At 37.6% G+C, this 23,823-nt stretch overlaps 1 protein-coding gene across 11 annotated transcripts in view; it reads right to left on the bottom strand.

Moving 5' to 3' along the window:
* The window catches only part of LOC131429493 (tyrosine-protein phosphatase Lar), a 415,517-nt gene that overhangs the window by 260,656 nt on the left and 131,038 nt on the right, over positions 1 to 23,823 (bottom strand). For 6 of the 11 annotated variants that reach the window (XM_058593635.1, XM_058593633.1, XM_058593636.1 and 3 more), the window contains exons 2-3: positions 517 to 1,791; positions 6 to 327 (exon numbers count right to left, since the gene is read on the bottom strand). In XM_058593635.1, the coding sequence (XP_058449618.1) occupies positions 6 to 99 (94 nt within the window). In that variant the 5' untranslated portion in view covers positions 100 to 327; positions 517 to 1,791. The remainder of the gene's footprint in view (positions 1 to 5; positions 328 to 516; positions 1,792 to 23,823) is intronic. The other 5 variants (XM_058593632.1, XM_058593642.1, XM_058593640.1 and 2 more) reach the window with 1 other exon arrangement.

Genomic DNA, 23,823 nt, shown 5'->3' with positions numbered 1-23,823 from the left:
CTCACGTGAGGCCAGCGCACACGGTGGAATCCGCGCTAGGAGCAGGACGCTAGCGATGGCTGTCAGTAACGCGGCACCCGAGGCCGCCTGCAGCCCCATGTCTCAATTCCCGCGCGTGCTAATTATTTTACGACACCCTCTCTGATAGTTGTGGATCTGTTTTGTATGTGTGTGAGTGTTACTGGCTATGTCGATAATTTTTGTGTTTAGCTCGATTTCTACGTTGCTAAGGTTTTCTCCGTCCGACGGTATCTTTGTGCACGTAGTACGAAGTCACGCTGACACGTTTCTCACGTTCTCGTTCTCTGGCGAGCTGCTTCTATTATTCTATGATTGGTCAACCAACAAGTGTTTCGGTATTGTGTATGTATTTGAGTATGTGAGATTTACATTGTGTCGTATGAGGGGGTGGGAAGAAAATTGATACGATTTATGTAATTCGAAGAATGAGCAATGTACCGCAATATGGAAGAGAACGGAGATAGAAAACAAAATATTATTACATTCAAATTTTACCTTCGTCATGTGTCACCGCTGTGACATATTGGATTTTTATTGTATTGGCTTTTTGAGAGATTCGAAGTGATAATCTGCGTGTTTAATTGACACTGTACAGTGGTAATGATAGAAAAATGGTAGATCGCTTATTTGTTTAAAAGGAAAGGGGATAACGGGATAACGAGAATTTGACTAATTTATCAACGATTTTTTTTTGATCCGCGAAGCCGCCTCCCACTCTACGTCTTCAGCTGTCGAACGAAATCCTTATGATGGTGCGCTGTAGATGAAATCCTTTTTCACCACGTGTTTCTTTCACTGCTTCACTTCGATGGGAACAAATTCCTTCGAAGGAAATTTTTTTTTACCTCACTACCGTTTTCGTTTTTTTTTTGCTTTATGACCTCGTTGGTTCTGCTATTCTGCACCGTTTCAGCATTTTTATACACTTTTCTCCTTGAGTCGGTAACTACTTCCTAGTTCACTATTACGGCAAGGTAGTGCAATTATTCGCTGCAATTTTCTTCGTATTTTAAATCTCGTAGTTTGCATTTACACTCAATTATGGGGCAGCGATAGTCTTGGAATCTACGGCCCAAGCTAAACAGCGTTGTACGGCACAGCACACAGCGGCATCGAGGTAGACCTCGTTTGCTGTGGGCGCAAATGGTTTTCCCAGAACGTCGGTCTGCCTAGTCCGGGATTGGCATTACTGCTCATATTTTCACTGCTTGAAATTCCAGACAACCCGAACAACAAACCCCGATGGCCGCTGGTGGTTGGTTTGGATCGGGCCCATCGCACGCCACCTTCACCCAGCACCGTGGCCGTGGCCACCCACATTCTAGACGGTTCTCACCGTTCGACGATCCTTCGCTGCTAGGTTCGGTGCAGTAATTACGATTTTTGTTTCACACTTTTCTCTCGCTGTATTCGTTTTCCCCCAAAGAACTTTTATCCCGCCGATGGAATAAATTCACTGAAATAGATTCTTTGCGCCAGGTTGTTTCACAGAATTTATTATTATTGGATTTCATAATTCTCGATTCATTAGTTTTCTCCTCTTCATTATGAGATTGGTTTCACTTTTTCACTCTGCTCGGGTTTTCCCAGTGTTCTTTTTTGCCTTTCGGTTGAGTTGTTTCGGCCGCTGCATTACACTTCAACGTTATCCTTTTCTGAGCACTGGATTTTGATCGTTCGTCGGGATTTTTCTTTTTCATCGGAATGCATTGATTTGGAATATGGAAACTTCTTGCCGGACTGTTAGCCACGGCAATCATGGTGTTCAGACTGAAAATTGGAAGCATATTTTTTCTATTGGAAAAGTTAACACTTTTTCATTTCATAGCTGGAAGAGTTCGGCTGATGAGACAGGAAACCGTGAACACTTCTTGGAAAGGAAAAGCATTGCCCTGGGCGGTTTTTATTATTTCCAATGGATAAAGGCACAATTAGTTAAGGTAACTTGAAAAGGTTTTCTTTAAGGATGTTTAAAAATGCGCAACAAATATTTAGATTCGAGTGGTGTATAATTAATCATATTCCACGAAGGTAATTGAAAAAAACCTCCAAATAATTATATAATTAGAAAAAAATATGAACTTAGGAACTTAGCGATTGCAATTTAATTGAATTTTCCTAACTTAGTGTGGAGTTCTTAACACAACAATAGAAACAAGAAAGTTTGTTCAATCGTATTCTAGCAAAATCTACGAATCGAAACACCCTATAGTTCTGGAACTGGAAGTATTATCCACTACGAATTCATGGATTCTGTATGAAACCGTAAGTCTTTTCCTTCTATAAGTTTGTGAAAATCGATTTGACTATCTAGAAGAAAAGTTAGGTAGAACCTTTTCTGCAGTTTTTGACCACTATTTCCTATACTTCCGAAACTCAATTCCGAGGACCGGAATAACCAAAGTTCGTATCACCAGGAACAAATATGACCTAAAAATTGGAACAGTTTTGAATCTAATTGAAAAGAAATTTTCCCTCTTTTGCTTCGTCACTTTAGGTAGTGAAATACCGGATTTTTTTTGGACCTTCTACTTAACCCTAAGTCCATGAAAATCGGCCAAACCATCGCTGAGAAAATAATTTGAGTTTCATATTAGAGTATTTAAACACTATTTTCGATGCTTCCGGAATCGGAAAACAGGAACCAGGACAGCCGGAATTAGTTTGATAGGCTGTCTACTAACAATGACTAACGGTTGGAAAAGTTTCGAGCCCATTTTAGATTTTTTTCACGTTTTTGGCTTCGCCGCTTAAACTGACGCTATACATTATTTTATTTTCTTCACGCCGTAATTCCGGAACCGAAAGTTTTATTCGGATGAAATTCTAAAGCTTCGTATGGGATCATAAGACCTTTAATTAGAACCTGAGTTTGTGAAGATCGGTCACGCTCTATCTGAGGAAAGCGAGTAAGTTATCAGCTTAGGTGTTGGTTTTCTATTCCTTTATTACGTATACGAAATTGAACAAAGTCCGCTGTGTGTATTGTTTGTAAGGGCGAATTATGTTTTCTTCTTCCGTTTCAGCTCGTACTGGTTGTGTATCGTCATTTTATATGACTGTAATTGCGGAACCGGAAGTTAGATCCGGATGAAATTTTACAGTAGCTTTTGAGACAATATGAGCTTCAATTTAAATTAAGATTTGTGAAAATCGGTTCAAGCATCGATGAGAAATCGTAGTGAGTTCGACTTAAGACCTTTCATTTGAATCTAAGTTTGTGAAAATCGGTTCAGACATCTCTGAGAAAAGTTAGTACATATTTTTGTTACAATTGTTCAGTTCGTCGAGCTGAATCGAATCATACATGACATTTGGCCCTCCAGACCTCGGTTGAAAAGTCGGATGAGAAAAGCAAAAAAACATGAAACCAATCATTTCAAATTCTGATGAAATCATTATGAATGTTTGATCAAATCATGAGCAATAAATCTTCTCTTATGAAAACTAATCATGATCTTAAAAAGGGTTTACTTGATGAATGTATTTCAATTAAAGCTCGTAACTACCGGGATATCACTTTGAACCTTCTGGCTGACAAAGCAGTGCTATATTGCTATCTATATTAGATACAACATTTTTAATCCGGTAAAAGATGCTACAAGAACTCGAGTCTCTCAATGCATGAACCATGAGCGAATTTTGCTACATTTCTTCGCTTCACTTCATACTCTGAGTATTTCACGCCCTTAAAAAAAATTTACAGTCGTTGCTGTGTGGAATTTCCCAAGAGAGAATCGCAAGTTGACAATTATCGCAGAAAATCGAATCGATGATTCAACTTGATGATTCTCATACTATGTTGCAATATTTCAACCCTGCACGCTATACAAAATTGAACAAAGCACGCTGTGTGGTAGGCAGGTGCGTTTTCTTCTTCCGTACAAGCTCGTATCGATTGTGCATCATTTTGTATGACAGCTTGAAAGTTTTGACTTTCATTGCCCTACAATTTCGGAACCGTAAGTCGGATCTGGACGACATTGCACAGTATCTTTCAAGACACTGAGAGCTTCAATTTGAATCATGATTTGTGAAAACTGTCACCGATGGAAACGGTTTAACCGATTAAGACTTTTCGATTGAATCAAGGTTTGTGAAAATCGGTCATGCCATCTCTGAGAAAAGTGAGTGACAATTTTTTTCATTTTTTTGGTGCATATCACCCTGTAATTCCGGAACCGGAAGTCGAATCAGGATACATTCCAATAGCAATTTATAGAACCGTAAGACCTTTCATTTGAATCTGAGTTTGTGAAAATTGGTTAAGCCATCTCTGAGAAAATCGAGTGACTTTATTTGTCAAATACACACATACACACAGGCGTTTGCTCAGTTCGTCGAGCTAAGTCGAATGGTATATGACATTCGGCCTTCCGGGTCTCGGTTCAAAAGTTGGTTTTCACAGTGATTGTATAGCCTTTCTAGGTGAGAAAGACCAAAAAAACTTGAATTTCATACGGATCCGACTTCCGGTTCCGGAGTAACAGGGAATATCCGGACTCTGCTCAATCGAACAGAACTATTTGCTATGGGTTTGCTAAATTTAAACGTAGTCGTACAGACACCGATAATGATGGACGTTCTGGTAGTCCGATTAAGGTGACTTCTCCAGAAAACAAAACTAATATTCCACCAATTGGTTGTAGGGCTATTGTACCAATAGTAATCTCATTAGTAGAGTCGCCACGTTATTTTACCGATTCTTCGACATTAAAAAAAGAAATGGTGATAAAATTTAATACAATATCTTTGCTTCGGATCGGATCGGATTTCGCAGAAAAGGTAGTTCGAAAATTGTGCATTATTGCTATTATGACGACGCGAAAACTTGAAGAGAATGTACCTAATTTCATCTTATTCTTCAGGTCAGTATATCGAACAGAAACAGCATATCTTACTCTGACTAATGGTTTACGTATATGAGATGACTACTGAGAGAATGGGAGTTGCCCAATCTAACCGAACATTGAAATTACGTGCGATAACTGAGGCCGTAACGACATCAGGAGGCAAAATATATTTATATTATGCAATTATGGACATTTGACCATGAGAAAGCTCCTTTCAAAGTAGGTGCTGCCTAATGTTTAGAAGTTTCAAAGAAGATTTTTTTTTGCGTCGATATATGACAACGGATGAAGCATGGATCACCTGAGAGGAGTTCAAAAATCAAAGAAAAAATCACTGTTTCATTAAGACAATGCACTGGTTCACAAGTCGATGGCAATGGTGGTTAAATTAAACGAATTATACTTCGAATTGCTTCCTCACCTACAGTATAGTCCAGATCTGGGCCCCCAGTGACTACTGGCTATTCACTGATCTCGAAAAAATGCTCGCCGGTAAGAAATTTAACTCAAATGAAGAAGCAATTGCTGAATGTGAGGTCTATTTGGGGACAAAATACAAATCCTTCTACAAGTACGGCATCGAGAAGTTGAAGAAGTATGGGAATTATTGTATTACTCTTGAAGGAGATTATATTGACGAATTCAATCGATTAGTATTTCAATGGAAGAGAATATCAAATAACTCGTTTCGACTTATTCTGAGTTGAACGAACAATCCAATAAATAAGTTTCATCCATGTTAAACAAGTTTTCCTTGAATGCGAAGCATCAGCTGCAAAATATCGCCTCTGGTTAGGTGCAAAGGGCATTCAAATCAAATCACCCAATAAGTTACAATAGAAAATGATTGAATTTCGACCATATTCATTTATACTCGTCCATTTGAACAGCGAGACTGTTGTTCGAGTGCGAAAAAGGTAAGCAATGGCTTTTCTTCTTTATTCATAATGTTTGAGGGAACAACATTATTGATGTGGAACAGATTTTTGTTTTTTATATAGGGGTGCAAATTAGAAACTCAAGAAAAATACACGTAGAAATGTGCTCAGGCTTTGAACAATTACAGCTCAGTCAATTCTGTATCAATTATTAATTAATGTTCATTGCCATGTATTTTTAATTATGTATGATTGAAATGTTGATTAATAGCTAGCAGTGTCCTATTTTGTCTGCAAAAACTCTCCGGCTTACCGGATTTCCCTGCCATAGTCGACGGGTTTGAAGGAGTAAGCGATATATCAAAGGGAAAGCATCGCTCTGATTGGTCAATCGATGCAAAAGGGAAAAGCACGCGAAGCTATAAATATAAGCGAAATTATAGCTAACGTTTCAGTCCTACGCGTAGCATGCTAGAGATAGGTTGTTGCTAGACAGGCAAAAAGTGCCATAAAACGATTTGATGCTTTAATTGGTATGCTCTGATCTTGTGTCATGCAAGATCGGATTAAACTTCATATTATGTCGTTTCGCCTGAGAAATTGACATCTACCCCAGGGTAAATTTTGAGTGCTGAAGATTAATTTCTAATTTATATAAGATGAGCTCGATTGATAATGAGAAAAAGTTTATCGCTGCAACCGAAATCGGATATCGTAGAATGGAAGAGAAACGCTATAAAAATAACTGCTTGCATAAAAAACTTGAACACAAGCTTGACGAAGAGAAGCTTAAATATCGATATCCGTATTGGAAGCATGTTCAAACATATAATTGCATACATTTGGGCTATTGATGTAATTTCGTCGGGTACAAAACAAATACAAATCACGACAAATAGAGTCTATATTCTTTTGTTTGGTGTTGGTTCCTGATAAAGATCAATCTGAGCAGACTCTTGTGCATTTGCGGATTCGAAAGTGTGACGATTAATTGAAAATGCCGATCATTAGAAATTTTGGTTGCCTTGTTCCACATCAATGGCTCGAACAACCCCATGGGGCTGATCCTTGTAGTTTTTAGTTGTTTAATGTTTTCTAACACTGTTGACAATTAAATCATAAATTGCTGATTATATTGCCGATGTCTTGGAGAAAGAATTATTCCGTTTTCTTTGGTACAACTTGAGATATTCGCGTTAAAATACTTATCACTCTTACGCATGGTAGCATACGGAAAGGTACACCGTCCAAATCCTGCATTTCATGATGTTTCAGCAATACAGTCAAATGCAAATCTAGGATCAATATGTTCATGCTTGTGAAACAGCTGATTTAAACAGCTTTTTAGTGGCACTCATCTCTTGGTCCGACATGAAATTATCCACGGCTTGTTGGCTGGCCACCCTATTACAAAGCCATTGTCATTGTGCTTGACAATGAACGAATAGTCCAACATAAACAGTAACTACAGATAAAATAATTGAGTTATGAACATCGCAAATTTCATTGGAACATTCAAAGTTTGTGATGAAAATCTAAATTAATGCTTGTTTGTTTCTGGCTGTCTTACTATGAAATAAAAAACCTAAGGGCTTATATTTGAAGTGCCTGGAATTCTCCAACCAGTCAAAAATCCGAGCCAAAAACAAAATCCGAAAAAATGGGCAAGTAGTTCTAGCACACCAAGTGCCAAGTTGGTCCTAATTAGTATCAACAAACCACGCCACACGACAATAACCATCGAAATAAATTCAAATCAGTGTCTTCCGGTGTTCAACCTTGGCAATAATACGATTCCACAAGGATAGCGGTAATCTCGTACACCACAAATGAGCCAAACCGGAAGCAAAAAGCAAACCTGCTACCCGACCTACAGTAGGGGAAGAAAGAAATGAACGACAACCAGACACTGTGGAAGAAGATTGTCAAAAGGCCTTTCATTATCCGGAAAGCGTTCCCTGCCAGGCACAAATCCTTTCGAGCAGCAGGGGCCATCATCGGCGTTTCACCTGCAGTCATCGCTGAGATCGTCTTCTACCGTAAAACCGAATAATTTATTTCATACACGGAATCTACGTACACAAACATAATTACACAAACACACACACACACACAGTGAACCCGGTTGGCTATCGGTTTGACTTTTATTGCCTCACCTGGCCCTGACATCCGCACGAACTCTGAAGTCTATCTTTGCTTTGAACTGACGACAATACTTCACCCCTTTGGGCAAAACACAGTAAGAAAAAAAAGTTTCTGCATCAGCAGAGCGTTTGTTTTCCATCGTTCACCACCAAAGTGAAAAGTCTTTACCCTATCCCTAGAAGAGGCAGCAGTTGCTGGAACGGCTCCCATCCGGACATTGGCAGGGCAAACTGTTCACTTTCCCCATTGCTTGTGTCGAAAGAGTTCGACGGTGGTACGATGAAAGGGAACAAAGAAAAGCATCTCAAGAAAATGCGGTGCTTGCGGGAAAGAAACATTTTTGGCACAATGCCCAACTCGAATCGCCGCACCATTCAACTGGGTCGGAACCATCTGCTAGTGGCACAGCATCCACAGTGGGCACGGTTGGTGGCAATGCCGACACAAGAAGGATGCTTCTTGATGCAGCCCTCAGTCAGCCGTGGATATGGAAGATCGCTGCGGTTGCACGGCTGGTATTGCGGTAATCCAAGAAAAATAAAATCCTGTTTTTCTTGTGTGTGTCGCAGCCATCCCGTCGAACGGTTGAAAACTGACTTCAGCCGGTACCGTATATGGGCGTGATAACAAGCGCAGATCGGCCAGCCTATTGGCGTTCATTGGATGGGCGGAACGGACCAGTTTTGCAACCTGCACACCCCTCCTCTCTACTCCTCCGACCAACGTTGAAAGTTTCGAAGGGCATCGGGCGCCGTTGGCAAATCCCCGGAACTCGGACGAAGCGACAAAGAGAAAAAAAAATGAAACCTGAGTCACACACAAAAAAGCTTCAGATGAAAAATTGGTTTCTTTTGGGAAAAAATGTGCCAGTTGGGCGGATTGTGCCAATCAGTCGTAAAATTGGAACGAAACTGATGTATCGTTTATGGAATCAGTGTTGCGGTACGTGTGCCCCAATCGGATCAATGAATGGTCAGAATCGCGAACTCATGGCAGCAGAAAGAGAAAGAGAAAGAGACACAGAAAGGGTGTAATGTCCGGAAACGGGTTCAGTTAGCAGAAGGGGAAAATGAAATGGATTATGAGCATCCAAATTTCTCGTTTACGTACATGAATACAGCCGAGATGGTTTGTGGGACGTAGCATATTTTAGTTGAATTACGAAGCAATTGTCGTTCGAGCTGGAATAGAGTCGTTTGTGAGCTATTCGTTTGTAACATTAATGTTGACCTGGGTTCAATTCTGCAGGAACTACTTGTTTTCCTTTAAAAACCGAATTTTTTTTCCTTCAAAAAGAGAATCATTTAAATCTAACTTTGTGAAAATCGGTCTAGTCATCTCCGAGAAAATGAAGTGCACATTTTTGTTATAGATGTTATTACTACCGTTCTGTCAAGAATTTTTGTTAATCTTGAATAAAATAAGAAACTTTCTTTGGGTATCAACTAACATAGCCTTTTCAATTTGTAAACAATTATAACAAGTTAATAAGAATTTTTCGTTATTTTGCATCGTCGCACTAAATGATTAAACACACTTTACCCTATAGATCTGGAACCGGAAGTCGAATTCGGATGAAATTAAACAATAACCTATGAGACTATTGGAACTTTCATTTGAGCCTAAGTTTGTAAAAATCGATCAACTATCTCTGAGAAAATTGAGTGAGTCTCGTTTTAGAGTGTTTGACCATTATTTCCGGTTCTTCTGGAACCGGGAACTGGGAGCCAGCATTGCCGAAGTCGGTTCGTTTAGTAAGTAACTAATATAGCTAAATAAAATCGGTATAGAGCCAAATCTAGAAGAATTTTGCCCTGTTTTGCATCTTCGCTCTAAATGACGGTGTGCAATTTTAAACTTAACACTTTACTTTAAACTACTTTATTTTGAACAAAACACGCTACGAACGGAGCACCGACGCGTACCAGTTTTGCATCGTCATTTTGAATGACGATTCAAATGTGTTGACAATCATCGCCCTAAAACTTAGGAACCGGAAGTCGGATCTGGATGAAATTGCACAGTATATTTCAAGACAATGAGAGCTTTAATTTGAATCGAAGTGAGCTCCGTTTTTGGAGCTTTTTTCACTATTTACGGTGCTTTCGGAAGCGGAAACCGAGGATTAGTAGTCGCAAAGTAGTATTATATGTACACTAACACATGGATCAATAAGTCCCGAGACTAAAGCAGAGATGGCGCTCGTAGTAAACTAGTAACCACGTCTTTCTAGAGTTCTAACCTTTGCTTGAAACGGGTCAAAATTTTAAGTCGATCCGACCAGAAACAGCTGAGTTATCGAGGTTGGAGTAAAGTCGTTTTGTAGTTTGCTTAAAAAATGGAGAAAACCGAGTTTCGTGTTTTGATAAAACATTGTTTTTTAATGGGTAAAAACACTGTGCAAGCGAAACAATGGATTGAAAAATGTTATCCGGACTCTTGTCCATCAAAAGCAGCGATTTGTCGGTGGTTCGCCGAGTTTAAACGTGGTCGTACCGACACAAATGACGCGGAACGCTCGGGTAGACCTGTGGAAGCCGTTTCACAGGAAAATGTGAGTGAAGTGACAAAAATTATAATGAAAGATCGTAAAGTGAAGCTCCGTGAGATTGCTGAGATGACACAGATATCACATGGAAGTGTATTTACTATCCTTCATGAAAAATTGAGCATGAAAAAGGTTTTTTCCAAGTGGGTGCCGCGATTGCTTTCGATGGAACAAAAACAGCAACGAGTCGATGATTCAGAAAGCAGTTTATCGCTATTTACTCGCAACAAAAAAGATTTCTTCCGTCGTTACGTGACCATGGACGAAACATGGATACATCACTACACTCCAGAGTCGAAGCGGCAGTCATCTGAGTGGGGCACAGCTGGCGAAAGCCGTCCGAAGCGTCCGAAAACGCAGCAGTCAGCTGGCAAAGTCATGGCGTCAGTTTTTTTGGATACGCATGGCGTGATTTTCATTGACTACCTCGAAAAAGGTAAATCGATCAACAGTGATTATTATATTGACTTACAGGTGCGTTTGAAGGAGGAAATCGCAAAAAAAACGACCGCACATGCAGAGAAAAAAATCCTTTTTCATCAAGACAATGCACCCTGCCACAAGTCGATGAAAACAATGACGAAATTGAACGAATTGGGCTTTGATCTGCTTCCCCACCCCCCATACTCGCCAGATTTAGCCCCCAGTGACTACTGGCTCTTTGCTGATCTTAAAAAAAATGCTCCAGGTAAAAAGATTTGACTCAAATGAGGAGGTCATCGCTTATTTTGAAGCGAAAGATATTTTTTTTATAAACATGGTATTGAAAAATTGAAAAAACGTTGGAACCATTGTATCACCCTAAAAGGTGATTATGTTGATGAAAAAAAAAAAATTTTGCGAAAAAAAGTTGTTTCCATTGTTAGTCTCGGGACTTATTAAACCATGTGTTAAGTAGCAAGATCTGCCAACTAGATGAATTTAGCAGTAAGTTTCATAAAAATGTACCTCTCGTTTCGCCATCGCTTGTGGAATATTACTCATGAACATGAAAAATTTCACTCATCGCGCTGTAATACCGGAACCGGAAGTCGGACCTGGATAAACTTTCGATGATTTTTTAAAGAATTTCAAGACCTTTTATTTGCAACTTAGTTTGTAAAAATCGTTTGAGAAATTTCCGAGGAAATAAGGTGAGCATTTTTTCATAAATTTGCACATATCACCCGGAATTTCCGGAACCGGAAGTCGGATAGGAATAAAATTCAATAGCAGTCTATGGGACTATAATACCTTTTGTTTGAATCTAAATTTGGGAAAATCGGTTCAGCCACCTCTGAAAAAATCAAGTGACATTATTTGTCACATACATACATACATACATACATACATACATACATACATACATACATACATACATACATACATACATACATACATACATACATACATACATACATACATACATACACATATTTTGTGATCTCGACGAACTGAGTCGAATGGTCGGTCCTCCGGGCCTCCGTTCAAAGATTGGTTTTCACAGTGATTGCATAGACTTTCTATATGAGAAAGGTAAAAGTTCGTTTTTATCCTCCTAGTGGTGTGATATTGCCTTTTTCATGTTACTCATACTCTCACAAATATTACTGTAGCATTTTCCAAAATATTCCGGTGAATCTTAAAAAAAAACAAGAAAGTTTGTTCGGACATAAACTATCATTGCCTACAAATTGAAACAGTTATGAACAACCAAAGGATTTCTCTCAAATTTAGAAGAATTTCGAACACACTTCACCCTGTAGTACCGAAACCGGAAGTTGAATCTGGATGAAATTCAACAGCAGTATATAAAGCCATGAGACTTCTTATTTGAAACTAAGAATTTGAAATTCCATTCAGTCGACACTGTAAAAATAAAATGAGCTGCGTTTTTATGTTTTTGAGCTGGTGCTGCCGGAACTGGCAACTGGGGTTGTTTGGCCAGCAACTGACATGACTTTCATCAAATAGGAACTGTTTTGAGACAAATTTAGAAGAACTTTTTGCATAATCGTTCTGAATGAGGGATATTTTCACTACTGTTTCCGGTGCTTCCGAAACCGGGAGCTAACAACCGATATCTCTTAAATCAATTTTTATGGCTAATAACTAACAAGACGTACTCGAAATAAGGCCAGTTCGTAGAATTTGTTTTCTTTTTTACCTTGTTATGTATAGAAACACGCTGTTGAAATAATTATTTTTCTACTCATCACCATGTAATTTCGGAACCGGTCTACTCAGCGAGAACCAACGATGCGTGGGAGATGCGCATTGCTTTGTCTAAGTTTGTTAGTGCAAGGCTATTGATGAGAAAAGTCTTGTGTTCTACTGACATTTTTATTTGGAAAATCGTGCATCGACTTAGGTATAGTATACATTTTTTTTTAACTTGAATGAGAAGCACAATGTAAGAGCAAAATCAGTTCCCAGAGAATTTAAACACAATTAATCACTAACAGAGCGACACAGTGCTAGACATTCAGAACAAAATATGTGCTTTTTGCAGAAACCAACAAAACCCCTAAATGGTTAAATATGTTTCGGTAACTAGAACTCCATGAAAGATCTTCGAAAATTGGTACTTGCAACTATAGGCCATGAACGTAAAAATCACATCCTATTTTTTTTATCAAATATTCTCCATTGGTTTGCCGATACCGATACCATAAGTTATTATCGATAAACTGCCATGAACGTCTAGCTAATTAATGTGATCAATTTACAACCGTAGAATATCTCCCAAGCCACCTGCAAGGTTTAGTTATCGTCCACAGATTTTTTTATCTCTACTTGGAAACAAAGCGAAACCCCTTCTTCCCCACCGTCAAAACCTTTCCTGTTCGCGAAAAGTAGGTCAGTGCAAACAATTAGCTGAAAACAAAGGACAGATCCCGAGCTTGGCTTTTATTGAAAACTCAATCCCACGGCTAACACACACACACAAACCCATAGATACACGTGCACATAAGCCTCCCCTTTTGTTGGATAAACACAACAGATTAAATTTAAACTTGCTCCGGTAACTTTTTGCCAAGCAAAGCAAAAGTCTACTGCAGCAACCCAGACAATTCAGCCCCGAAAAGAGCAGCGAAGGGTGAAAGTTGAAGTTCGGTTCAGCAGAGAATGAAATGAAAATATCCTCAGATATGCGATGGCACACGTTCCAATTCACTCCGTAGAACCCTGCCACTGCCCTCTTATCCTAACCACCACCCCCTAGCCGTATAGTGTTGATTACCGACGAACCGGCGATCCGACAGACATATGCTTTAAGTGACAGGTAAAATATAGGGCACCCTGCCTGCCAACGAGACAAGATATATAAAAGCAATCTGTTCCGCTTTTAAAAAAAGGTAGGGTTTAAACTCCGACACTTGCGGTGGTACTGGAGGATCTCAGAGACTGGACATGAAAAAGGGGGCATTCTGTCGTTTGTTGATACTCATGACCCTTGTTTGCTTAGGTTTCTTCCTACCGGTCGCAAAGTTAAGTGCGGCAAGATTAGTAAAATTCTAAGAATACTGCAAAAAGTGAACCTATATTTGATACGTTTGTGAGTTCTTCGATGTACTCAACAACAATCCAAAACCCGAAAGATAGCCTACACATAGGGAAGGGTTTCGAACCGGGTTGTGTGTACCGTATTCGGATATGCTGAAGGGAAGGCTTTGCATATCCTTCCCCGGCCGGAACCAGAAGGATGCGAAAGTGACATCTGCCGTTGTTTGGTTTCGGCAACCAGCAAGATTTCGCATGAACAAGGAAAACATCGTCCTGCATAAATATCGGATCCGTATTAGTTGTTCAACGCTTGACTCTTGATTTTCAATTGCTCTCACCATCAGTTCTCGGTTCGTTTTTTCCGCGCACACATACAGAGAGGGAAAATGGTCGTTATGATGAATTTAATGATGCCATTTCGAATTTCCGTGCAATCGCAGCAGGATGAAGTTTATGTTTGCCTCAAGGGAAATGTGCGAATAAGTGGTTCGGATGCCGACCGTGGGATTGAATATTTTCCGATCATTTGGCGAGATTGCGGTTCGATTCATTGTTGCATACATGCCGGGAGGAAATGGAGCGCTCCCTCGAGCAGCATGAGGTTCTTTTTTTTTTTTCTATCGATGCAAGATGCTTAATTGGACATTGGTAGCGAATTGGTTGCGATAGAGTTTTTCTAGCAAAACAGAATCAATTTACAGCGTGGAAGTCCGGGATCTCCGGGAGTCGTTCTGAAGCAATATAAAATAATATCCTTGCGTTGTATTCATTATACAGTGTAAGGCATAAGGAATCTCTAGGTAATTTTATATGCAATTTTTTGGACGTTTTGAAATGTCGCTTTCGATTAAATTTAGAAAAGCATAATCAGTGCTACAAAACTACGAAAACTGAAAATATTTCCCGAATGATGTATGAATAGAAAACATATCATATCTAGTGGTCATTCTAGCAGAAACCCCTTCACCATTAAAATTGTCGTTTGCACACATCGAACAATATTTTTTTTTTTTTTTTAATAACTATTTATTGGAATATGAGTTAAAATTAAATTATTAAGATTTAAATTGGGTGTTCAGCCACAAGTGGTGACTTTTCAGCCCTGTTATATATATATATGATTTGGTTATTACCATGAAGACATCATTTGCTTCCGCAATTCTGAGATTTTTGTGTAGGGAAAATTCTAAACCTACTTGTATTGTGTAATTGGGAAAAGGAACTTATATACTAACTTACTAACTAATACAGAGAGCGAATCGATTCAATTGAAGATTGCATCGATTTTTGTCGGAATTTGCTTATAATATTATGTACCATTACATCTAATGGTTCTATATTTGTGAGTCTGTGTAACTCATTTGTACTAAACCAGGGAGGACGCTTCAGAATCATTTTCAGAATTTTATTCTGAATCCTTTGAAGCGTTTTCTTCCTGGTGGAACAACAGCTTGACCAAATTGGTACCGCATAAAGCATGGCTGGTCTGAAAATTTGTTTATAAATTAACAATTTGTTTTTTAGACAGAGCTTAGAATTTCTGTTTATAAGAGGATATAAACATTTAATATATTTATTACACTTTGCCTGGATTCCTTCAATGTGATCCTTGAAAGTGAGTTTTTTGTCATACGTTAAACCTAAGTATTTAGCTTGATCAGACCATGTCAATTCCAAGCCATTCAATTTGAGAATGTGATTATTGTTTGGTTTTAGAAAAGAAGCTCTTGGCTTGTGAGGAAAGATAATTAATTGCGTTTTTGCTGCATTTGGTTTAATTTTCCATTTTGACAGATAATCACTGAAAATATTTAAACTTCTTTGTAGGCGACTGCAGATCACTCTTAGATTTCTACCTGTGGCTAACAGACTTGTGTCGTCACAGAATAGCGATTTCTGACAACCAACGGGTAGATTTGGAAGATCAGAAGTGAAAATATTATACAAGATTGGAGCTACACTCGAACCCTGCGGAACACCGGCTCGTACGGGTAGCAATTCAGATTTACAATTCTGATAGCTAACCTGAAGAGTACGATCAGTTAAATAATTTTGAATCATTTTGATCAAATAAATAGGAAACTGGAAATCAGACATTTTTGCTATTAAACCTTTGTGCCAAACACTGTCGAATGCTGTTTCTATGTCTAGAAGAGCAACTCCAGTGGATAACCCAGAAGATTTATTTGATTATATCATGTTCGTTACTCTGACAAGTTGATGAGTAGTTGAATGTTCATGACGAAATCCAAACTGCTCTGGTAAAAAAATTGAATTCTCATTTATATGAGTCATCATTCTTAACAAGATAATTTTTTCAAAAAGTTTACTGATAGAAGAAAGTAAACTAATTGGGCGATAACTTGATGTTTCTGCTGGGTTTTTATCAGGTTTTAGGATAGGAATTACTTTAGCGTTTTTCCATCTTTTTGGGAAGTAAGCTAATGAAAAACACTTGTTGAAAATTTTAACCAGGAGTCTCAAGGCAACATCGGGAAGATTTTTAATAAGAATATTAAAAATTCCATCATTACCAGGAGCCTTCATGTTTTTGAGTTTCCTAATAATTGATTTAATTTCATCAAAATTGGTCTCAAGAATGTCATTTGGTAATAACACTTGGGTTGAAATATGATCATACTTCAGTGAGACTTCATTTTCAATAGGACTCACAACGTTTAAATTAAAATTGTGGACACTCTCGAACTGCTGAGCAAGTTTTTGAGCTTTTTCACCATTTGTAAGAAGTATTTGATTTCCTTCCTTGAGAGCAGGAATTGGTTTCTGAGGTTTTTTAAGAACCTTAGAAAGTTTCCAGAAAGGTTTAGAATATGGTTTAATTTGTTCAACTTCTTTAGCGAAATTTTCATTTCGCAAAAGAGTAAATCTATGTTTAATTTCTTTTTGTAAATCCTTAACTATGTTTTTCATAGCAGGATCACGAGAACGTTGATATTGTCGTCGACGAACATTCTTCAACCGAATGAGCAGTTGAAGATTGTCATCGATGATAGGAGAATTTAATTTAGTTTGAGCTTTGGGAACTGAAAGATTTCTAGCTTCAATAATATAATGATTCAAATTATCAATTGCTGTGTCGATGTCCGCAGAATTTTCTAAAATAGTTTCATGATCCACATGATTTTCAATGTGAGATCTGTAATCCAACCAATTAGCTCTATGATAGTTGAAAATAGAACTAATTGGATTAATTATAGCTTCGTTGGAAAGTCTGAATGTTACAGGAAGATGATCTGAGTCAAAATCAGCATGAGTAATCGGTTCACTACAAATGTGACTTTGATCTGTTAGAACCAGATCAATTGTAGACGGGTTTTTCACGGAAGAGAAACAAGTAGGATTACTGGGATGAAGAACTGTAAAGTAACCAGCTGAGAGTTGATTATGAAGTATTTTACCATTACTGTTATTTTGCCTACAATTCCACTGGACATGCTTAGCATTTAAGTCCCCTATTACGAAAAATTTCGATCGATATCTTGTAAGTTTTTGCAAATCGCCTTTAAAGAAATTTAATTGTTCGCCGGTGCATTGGAATGGCAAATATGCTCCAGCGATGAAATAAATTCCATGAATGGTTTCAACTTCGATTCCCAAGCTTTCAATAACTTTAGTATTGAAAGAAGGTAAAATTCGATGTTTAATTTGCCGTTGGACAAAAATGGCAACTCCACCACCAATTCCAGTAAACCTGTCAAATCGATGAACCACATAATGTGGATTACTTTTCAATTTTACATTTGGTTTAAGAAAAGTTTCTGTCACAATGGCAATATGAATTTTGTGAACTTTGAGAAAATTATAAAATTCATCTTCACTCGATTTCAAAGATCGAGCATTCCAATTTAAAATATTCAAATAATTATTTAACATCACTGTTAAATTTTAAATTCATTATAATATTATTTGCAAATTTCCATCCGATTTGAAATGCTTCAAAAAGTGATGAAGTCGAATTCATTTGGATGATCATTTGAAAAAGTTGATCTTGTAGGTAGATCATTTTATTTTCAGTTATATCGCCTAAATCGACTTCATTTAAAGAAGCGAATGGCATTGAAGGAATATTTGTAGGTAGACTGCCATTAGAAGAAGATGATTTGGCCGGTCTACCTATTAATAAATTGTTTTCGTTAGAAGAAGAACTGCAAGGCGGTCCTGTGTTTTGATTATTTACATTAGAAGAAATAGGAGATAGATTTCTACCTAATATACCAGCATAACTGACATTAGAAGAAGATGATGACGAGGTCGATCTACCTGTCAATAAATTGTTTTCGTTAGAAGACGAATTGGCAGGTGCCTTAGAAGAATTTTCAGGTTTATTCTGTAAATTTAAGGTCGTTGATTTGACTTGTTGTCTAAGCGAACGAGCGTTTAAAATTTTTTCCCTGACAGGACATTTCAAATAATTGGATTTATGATTTCCATTGCAATTTGAACATGAAAATTTATCAGTGGTTTCATTCATTGGACAAACGTCTTTCGAATGCGATTTACCACAATTCAAACACCGTATATCCATATGACAATTTTTGGTTCCATGACCGAAGCCTTGGCAACGACGACATTGCGTTAAGTTAGCAATACGATTATGCCGTTTATAATGTTCCCAATGAATTTTGATGTGGGAAATGAAACGTACTTTTTCTAAAGTTTTCAAATTGTTTACATCACTTCGATTGAAGTGTATTAGGTAAAGTTCATGGGAAATTCCAGAGCGTGGTTTAGAAGTACCATTCGCTCTTTTTTTTTCATAAGTATTACTTGGGAAGGGGCAAAACCAAGCAATTCTTTTAGTTCATTTTTAATTTCATCAATACTTTGATCATTTGATAATCCTTTCAAGACAGCCTTGAAGGGTCTGTCTGATTTTATATCATATGAATAAAATTTATGAAGTTTTTCGGACAAATATCGAATAAGACGTTCGTAATCTTCCAATCCATCCACCAAGACTCGACATTCTCCTCTTCGTCCGATTTGAAATGAGACTTTTACTTCTGGGAGAAAAGTAGAAAGCTCAGTACGGAATGCTTTGAAGTCGGAAATCATCATCGTCACTGGTGGCATAGATTGATGTTTCTTCCCAGAACGACAAGCGTCCATTTTGGGAATTTTTGAAGAATTTTCTTCTATGTCGCTACAATCGGATTCAGGTAGAATCTCGTAAATATTGTTAGACGGCATAGGATCAACGGAAGGGAAATCCGTCCGTTGTCTTTTATTTTTACATTCAGATTCTATAAGATCGTGAATGTTATTAGAAAAATGTTGAATAACGGATTGTGATTTATTCCGTATTGAATTATTTTTAGCCTTAGGCTTGTTGCCTTTCCGGTTGGACGCAGGCATTTTTGAAATTAATGAAATTTTAAATTAAATTAACTAGGCTAAATTAGTCTTCGATTAGACTCCTAGCTAGCCTTAAAAAAGGCTGATTAATTTCTTAGTCACTCTAATATCACTCTTTGTATCACTTAGTCACTCTAATATCACTCTTTGTATCACTTAGTCACTTAGTTAGTGATTCAGGTAGCCTTGAAAAAGACTGAAGCCTTGAATCAATGAAACTCTAGGTAGCCAGAAAAAAAAAATTCCAGTAGCCAAGAGCTATACGCGTGCGGTGCGAACGACTGTTCAACACCGACTGTCATCGAACAATATTTGTTTATTGAACCTCAATATCACCTGTATGACAGTTCAGTCTACATCGATTTTAATTATTATTCTCATATAATTAAATTACAGAATATTTGACCATGATTGTACTGCACTTCATAGTTTCTAGACAGTTTAAATAATCGTTATTTGAGTAACAACAAGAAACAAACATATGCCACTCGTTTTGGCTGTTATCGCATTAAGAAATTTTAGTGTACTCCAAATTAATTTCCGACTTATTCCGATTGATGTCATTCTTTTTTTTCCTTTTCTCATCAACAAAGTTTATGCAATTACTATGAAAATCGACTTTATAACCAAGACCCGGAGGCGATTCAGTTCGTCGAAATCAACGAACGACTGTATGTTGTATGTGTGTATGTTGGGATGCATGTATGTATGTGCTCATGTATGTATTCATGCATGTATGTAAATATGTACGTATGCAACGCAAATGCGCACTCGATTTTATCAGAGATGGCAGAACCGATTTTGATCAACTTATGGCGTTTTTGTTTTTAAACTGCAATACACCGATGCAGTGCTTCATCTAGGCATAAATAATAGAACGAAAGTAGTAAAAAAAGCGAGTAGGTAATGTCACAGACATAACTAGAAGACGTGAATACGAATAAAACTGACATGCTTTTTCCACACTTCCGAACATCGATAATCGTACGTACTAGTGGACTGATTGTGTTGCAATCAATTCTGCAAAATTTCAATTTCTGACAAGCAGAATGCTAACAGTATAAGACGAAACACACGAGAGTTATAGGGTTGTGTAGGGAACATGACCGATTACGATGACATTAAAAATGCAATGTTCAAATTGATTTATAAATTCATTTAAACATGAAATTTCAACAACAAATCGTTTGTTGTGATTTTGAATTTCGGAATATTAGTTGGGAACTAATATGACATTAATTTCAACAACCTACTTGTCGAGCCTTTTTCAAAAATACAAATTATATAGTGATTTGAAAAAATATCCTTAAACCGAAAGCCGCCATCTTGAATTTTAGGACTTCTAAAACTATAAATTATTGATATCCACTCGTGGACAAAAGTTATCTATAGATCCTAAAAAAATCATGAAAAATAGTAAAATATTATTCACCTAAAACGAAAGAAACAATTATTACTACGTATCTTTAATTTAAACCCGGCTTTAACCTAATTATGGTTATTCGCCGGGTGCAATGAAATAAATCAATAATATATTTCACTACAGTTTTCCTCAATCATGAACCTACTCTACTCCGATTACTCTTTTTTGGAGACCTGCGAATACCGGTTGAAAAAAAGTAGTACTAAGCAGTAGTAGGTTTGATAGACAACTGACCGTTTTGTTGTTTTAAACATTCGAGATTATTCTGCGAGTACATAAACGAGCAAAAACTCTACCCCGAAACGGTACATATAAGTAGCGGTATGCATTAGCACAACTTCTGTCTATGATTTTTGATATAAAATTGATCACATAAAACAGATTCGAATATTATATACAGGCTCCGGCACTCGAAGTGTAACCAACTTCAGACCTTCGAGCCTGGCGTCAAGGTAAATGCGACATATTATCGGGAAAGTATTCTAGAGGTTGCTTTGAAGCCGTGGGCAGACAAACATTTCGGTGGCAGACCATGGACGTTTCAGCAGGACTCGGCACCGTCTCACAAAGCTCGAGTGCACCAAGAATGGCTGAAAAACAACGTTCCGAACTTCATCACGTCCACACAATGGCTCTCGAATTCACCAGATGCGAATCCAATGGATTATTCTCTTTGGGCCATTTTGGAGAGCAAAGTCCGAACTAAAAGATACACCAGTCTCGAGGCGCTGAAAAAAGTTATTGTCCGCGAGTGGGCCAAAATACACCTGCAAGTCACATTCGGGCAGCTTGTGATTCGTTTTTTGACCGTCTCAAGGCCATAGTCAAGGCAAAAGGTGGTCATATCGAGCAAAAGTGAATTGATTCTGAATTTTGTATTATTTTTACATATTTTGTACTTTGAATTAAGTAAAAGTAATTTTCCAAACTGAATTTATGGCCTTTTTAATTGGTTACACTTCGAGTGCCGGACCCTGTAGTTCTTTTATAAAATTATGCTAGATGAAGTATTGTCATCATGCCGGTATGTAACAAAGAATGAAATTAACCGTCGATCAGAACCTGTTTTATTGGTGTACAAAACGTGTTTATAACCCACTGTGGTCAATCACTGGAAATATTCCGTATTTCTATGTGCCGGTTTTGCACGGTACGCTTTGTGCGATGATTCGTTCAATTCAAGTGGTTGGATTTTCTCGCGCTTTGTTTTGGTACTGAATTTCACCTTAATGCCAAACATTTTAGAAAATTTCAAATTTGATTTTTTTGCAGTTATCTCATACTACTGAATATTTTATCATAAATTGCTGCAAATATTTCCGATGTTATGGATAAGAAATTTTGTTGCTGTATTAAATACAACAAGAGAAATTCACGATTAAGTTCTGACCATTCTTGTACAGAGTGAATTTTGATTAGGCACCCCATAGTAGTGTAAGAAGTACTCACGTCAAAAACATTGACAGTAACTCATGACAACAATAAACCATTCTATTGCACAGAGCTACATCGATCTTTTGTGAGTGTTACACCACTGGTATTGGTGCAGAAAAAGTGAAGCATTGGTGTAGTGCAATTGGCAGAAACGACCGGTTTCGGTACAACCTCCGCTACACCGGTGTAGTGTAATTTGAAAAAAAAACGCCTCTAGATTCAAATCGAACGTCTCGTAGTCTCATGGTCTGCAATTGAATTTCATCCGGATCTGAGTTATGTTTCCAGAGTAACAGGATAACATGTGTTTAAAAATATATAATATAAGTGCACTCGTTTTTTTGTCAGAGAAAACCAAACCGAACTTCACAAACTTGGATTCAAATGAAAGATCTCGTTATCTAATAGCCTGAGAATGAATTTTATCTGGATCCGATTTCCGATTCTGAACTAAAGGGGTAAAATGTGCAAAAATGAAAATAAATGCATTCGATTTTCTAAAATACGGTCTTCAGCAAACGTAGCTGTAAATGAAAGTCCCTGTAGCCTTTTTGCTTGCTTCTAAATTTTGTACAGATTTCCGATATCCGGCTCCGAAGTAACGGGGTAAAACGTGCAATGAAATTTGAAAAAAAATGCACAAGAATTTCTCGTATTTAAGTACTGCTGGACAATTCCATATTCCCACATCCTGTTTTTAAATTTTATCCAGATCCAACTTTCGGTTCCGGAACAACGGGAAAAATGAGCATATGTTAAAAATGTCATTTGATTTACTCAAAATCCGCTAAAATGTGAAAAAGAATGGAAAAAGTGCAATCAGTTAACTCGGAAACTACCTTAACATGTTTCGCGTATCAATAATCGATATCCGGTTCCGGAAGAACGAGAAAAAATGTGCATGAAAATGGCATTTAATTTTCTTAAAAAGAATGGAAAAAAGCAATTACTTTCTTCGGAAACCACTGGAACATTGTTCGCATATTTAGAATCAAATGAAAGTTATCATAGCCTACTATTGATTTTTATCTGGATCTGATTTTAAATCCCAGATTAACTGAGCAAAATGAGTAAAAGAATGAAAAAAGTGCACCTTATTTTCATTAACACCGTTGAAGAAACTATTGTAATCTTTGATTAAAATATAAGTCCCACATCCTGCTATTGAATCATGTCCGGATCTGATGTCTGGTTCCGGAGTAACGAGGTAAAATGTGTAAGAAAATTGAAAAAAAATGCGGTTGATTTTTTGCGGAAACTGCTGGAACAATTTTCGCATACTAAGATTCAAATGAATGGTCTGATGGCTCCTTTGTCTGCTACTGAATTCTTTTCAAATCCGACTTCCGGTTTCAGATTGACGGAGTAAAATACTCGATTTTCTCGGATCCTACTGAGTCAATTTTTGTAAACTTTAAATAAAATGTAAGGTTTTATGGTCACATTGCCTGCTGTGAAATTTAATTCCGATCTGACTTTCGGTTCCGAAAATACAGACTGAAAAGTGTTCAATAATTTAAACCGTCATTTATGGACGATGCAAGGACTCGGGTTAACGAAACTGTGCGAAAACTGTTCCAATATATAAATGTTGTCAGTTGATGGCCAAACAAATTGTCCTTGGCTATATCGGTCCTCGTTTACCGGTTCCGAAACTTT

Source organism: Malaya genurostris, chromosome 2, assembly GCF_030247185.1.
Source record: "Malaya genurostris strain Urasoe2022 chromosome 2, Malgen_1.1, whole genome shotgun sequence".
NCBI classification, from domain to species: domain Eukaryota; kingdom Metazoa; phylum Arthropoda; class Insecta; order Diptera; family Culicidae; genus Malaya; species Malaya genurostris.
Note: the sequence above shows the minus strand (reverse complement) of the source record. Positions and strands in the feature narration are given on the sequence as shown.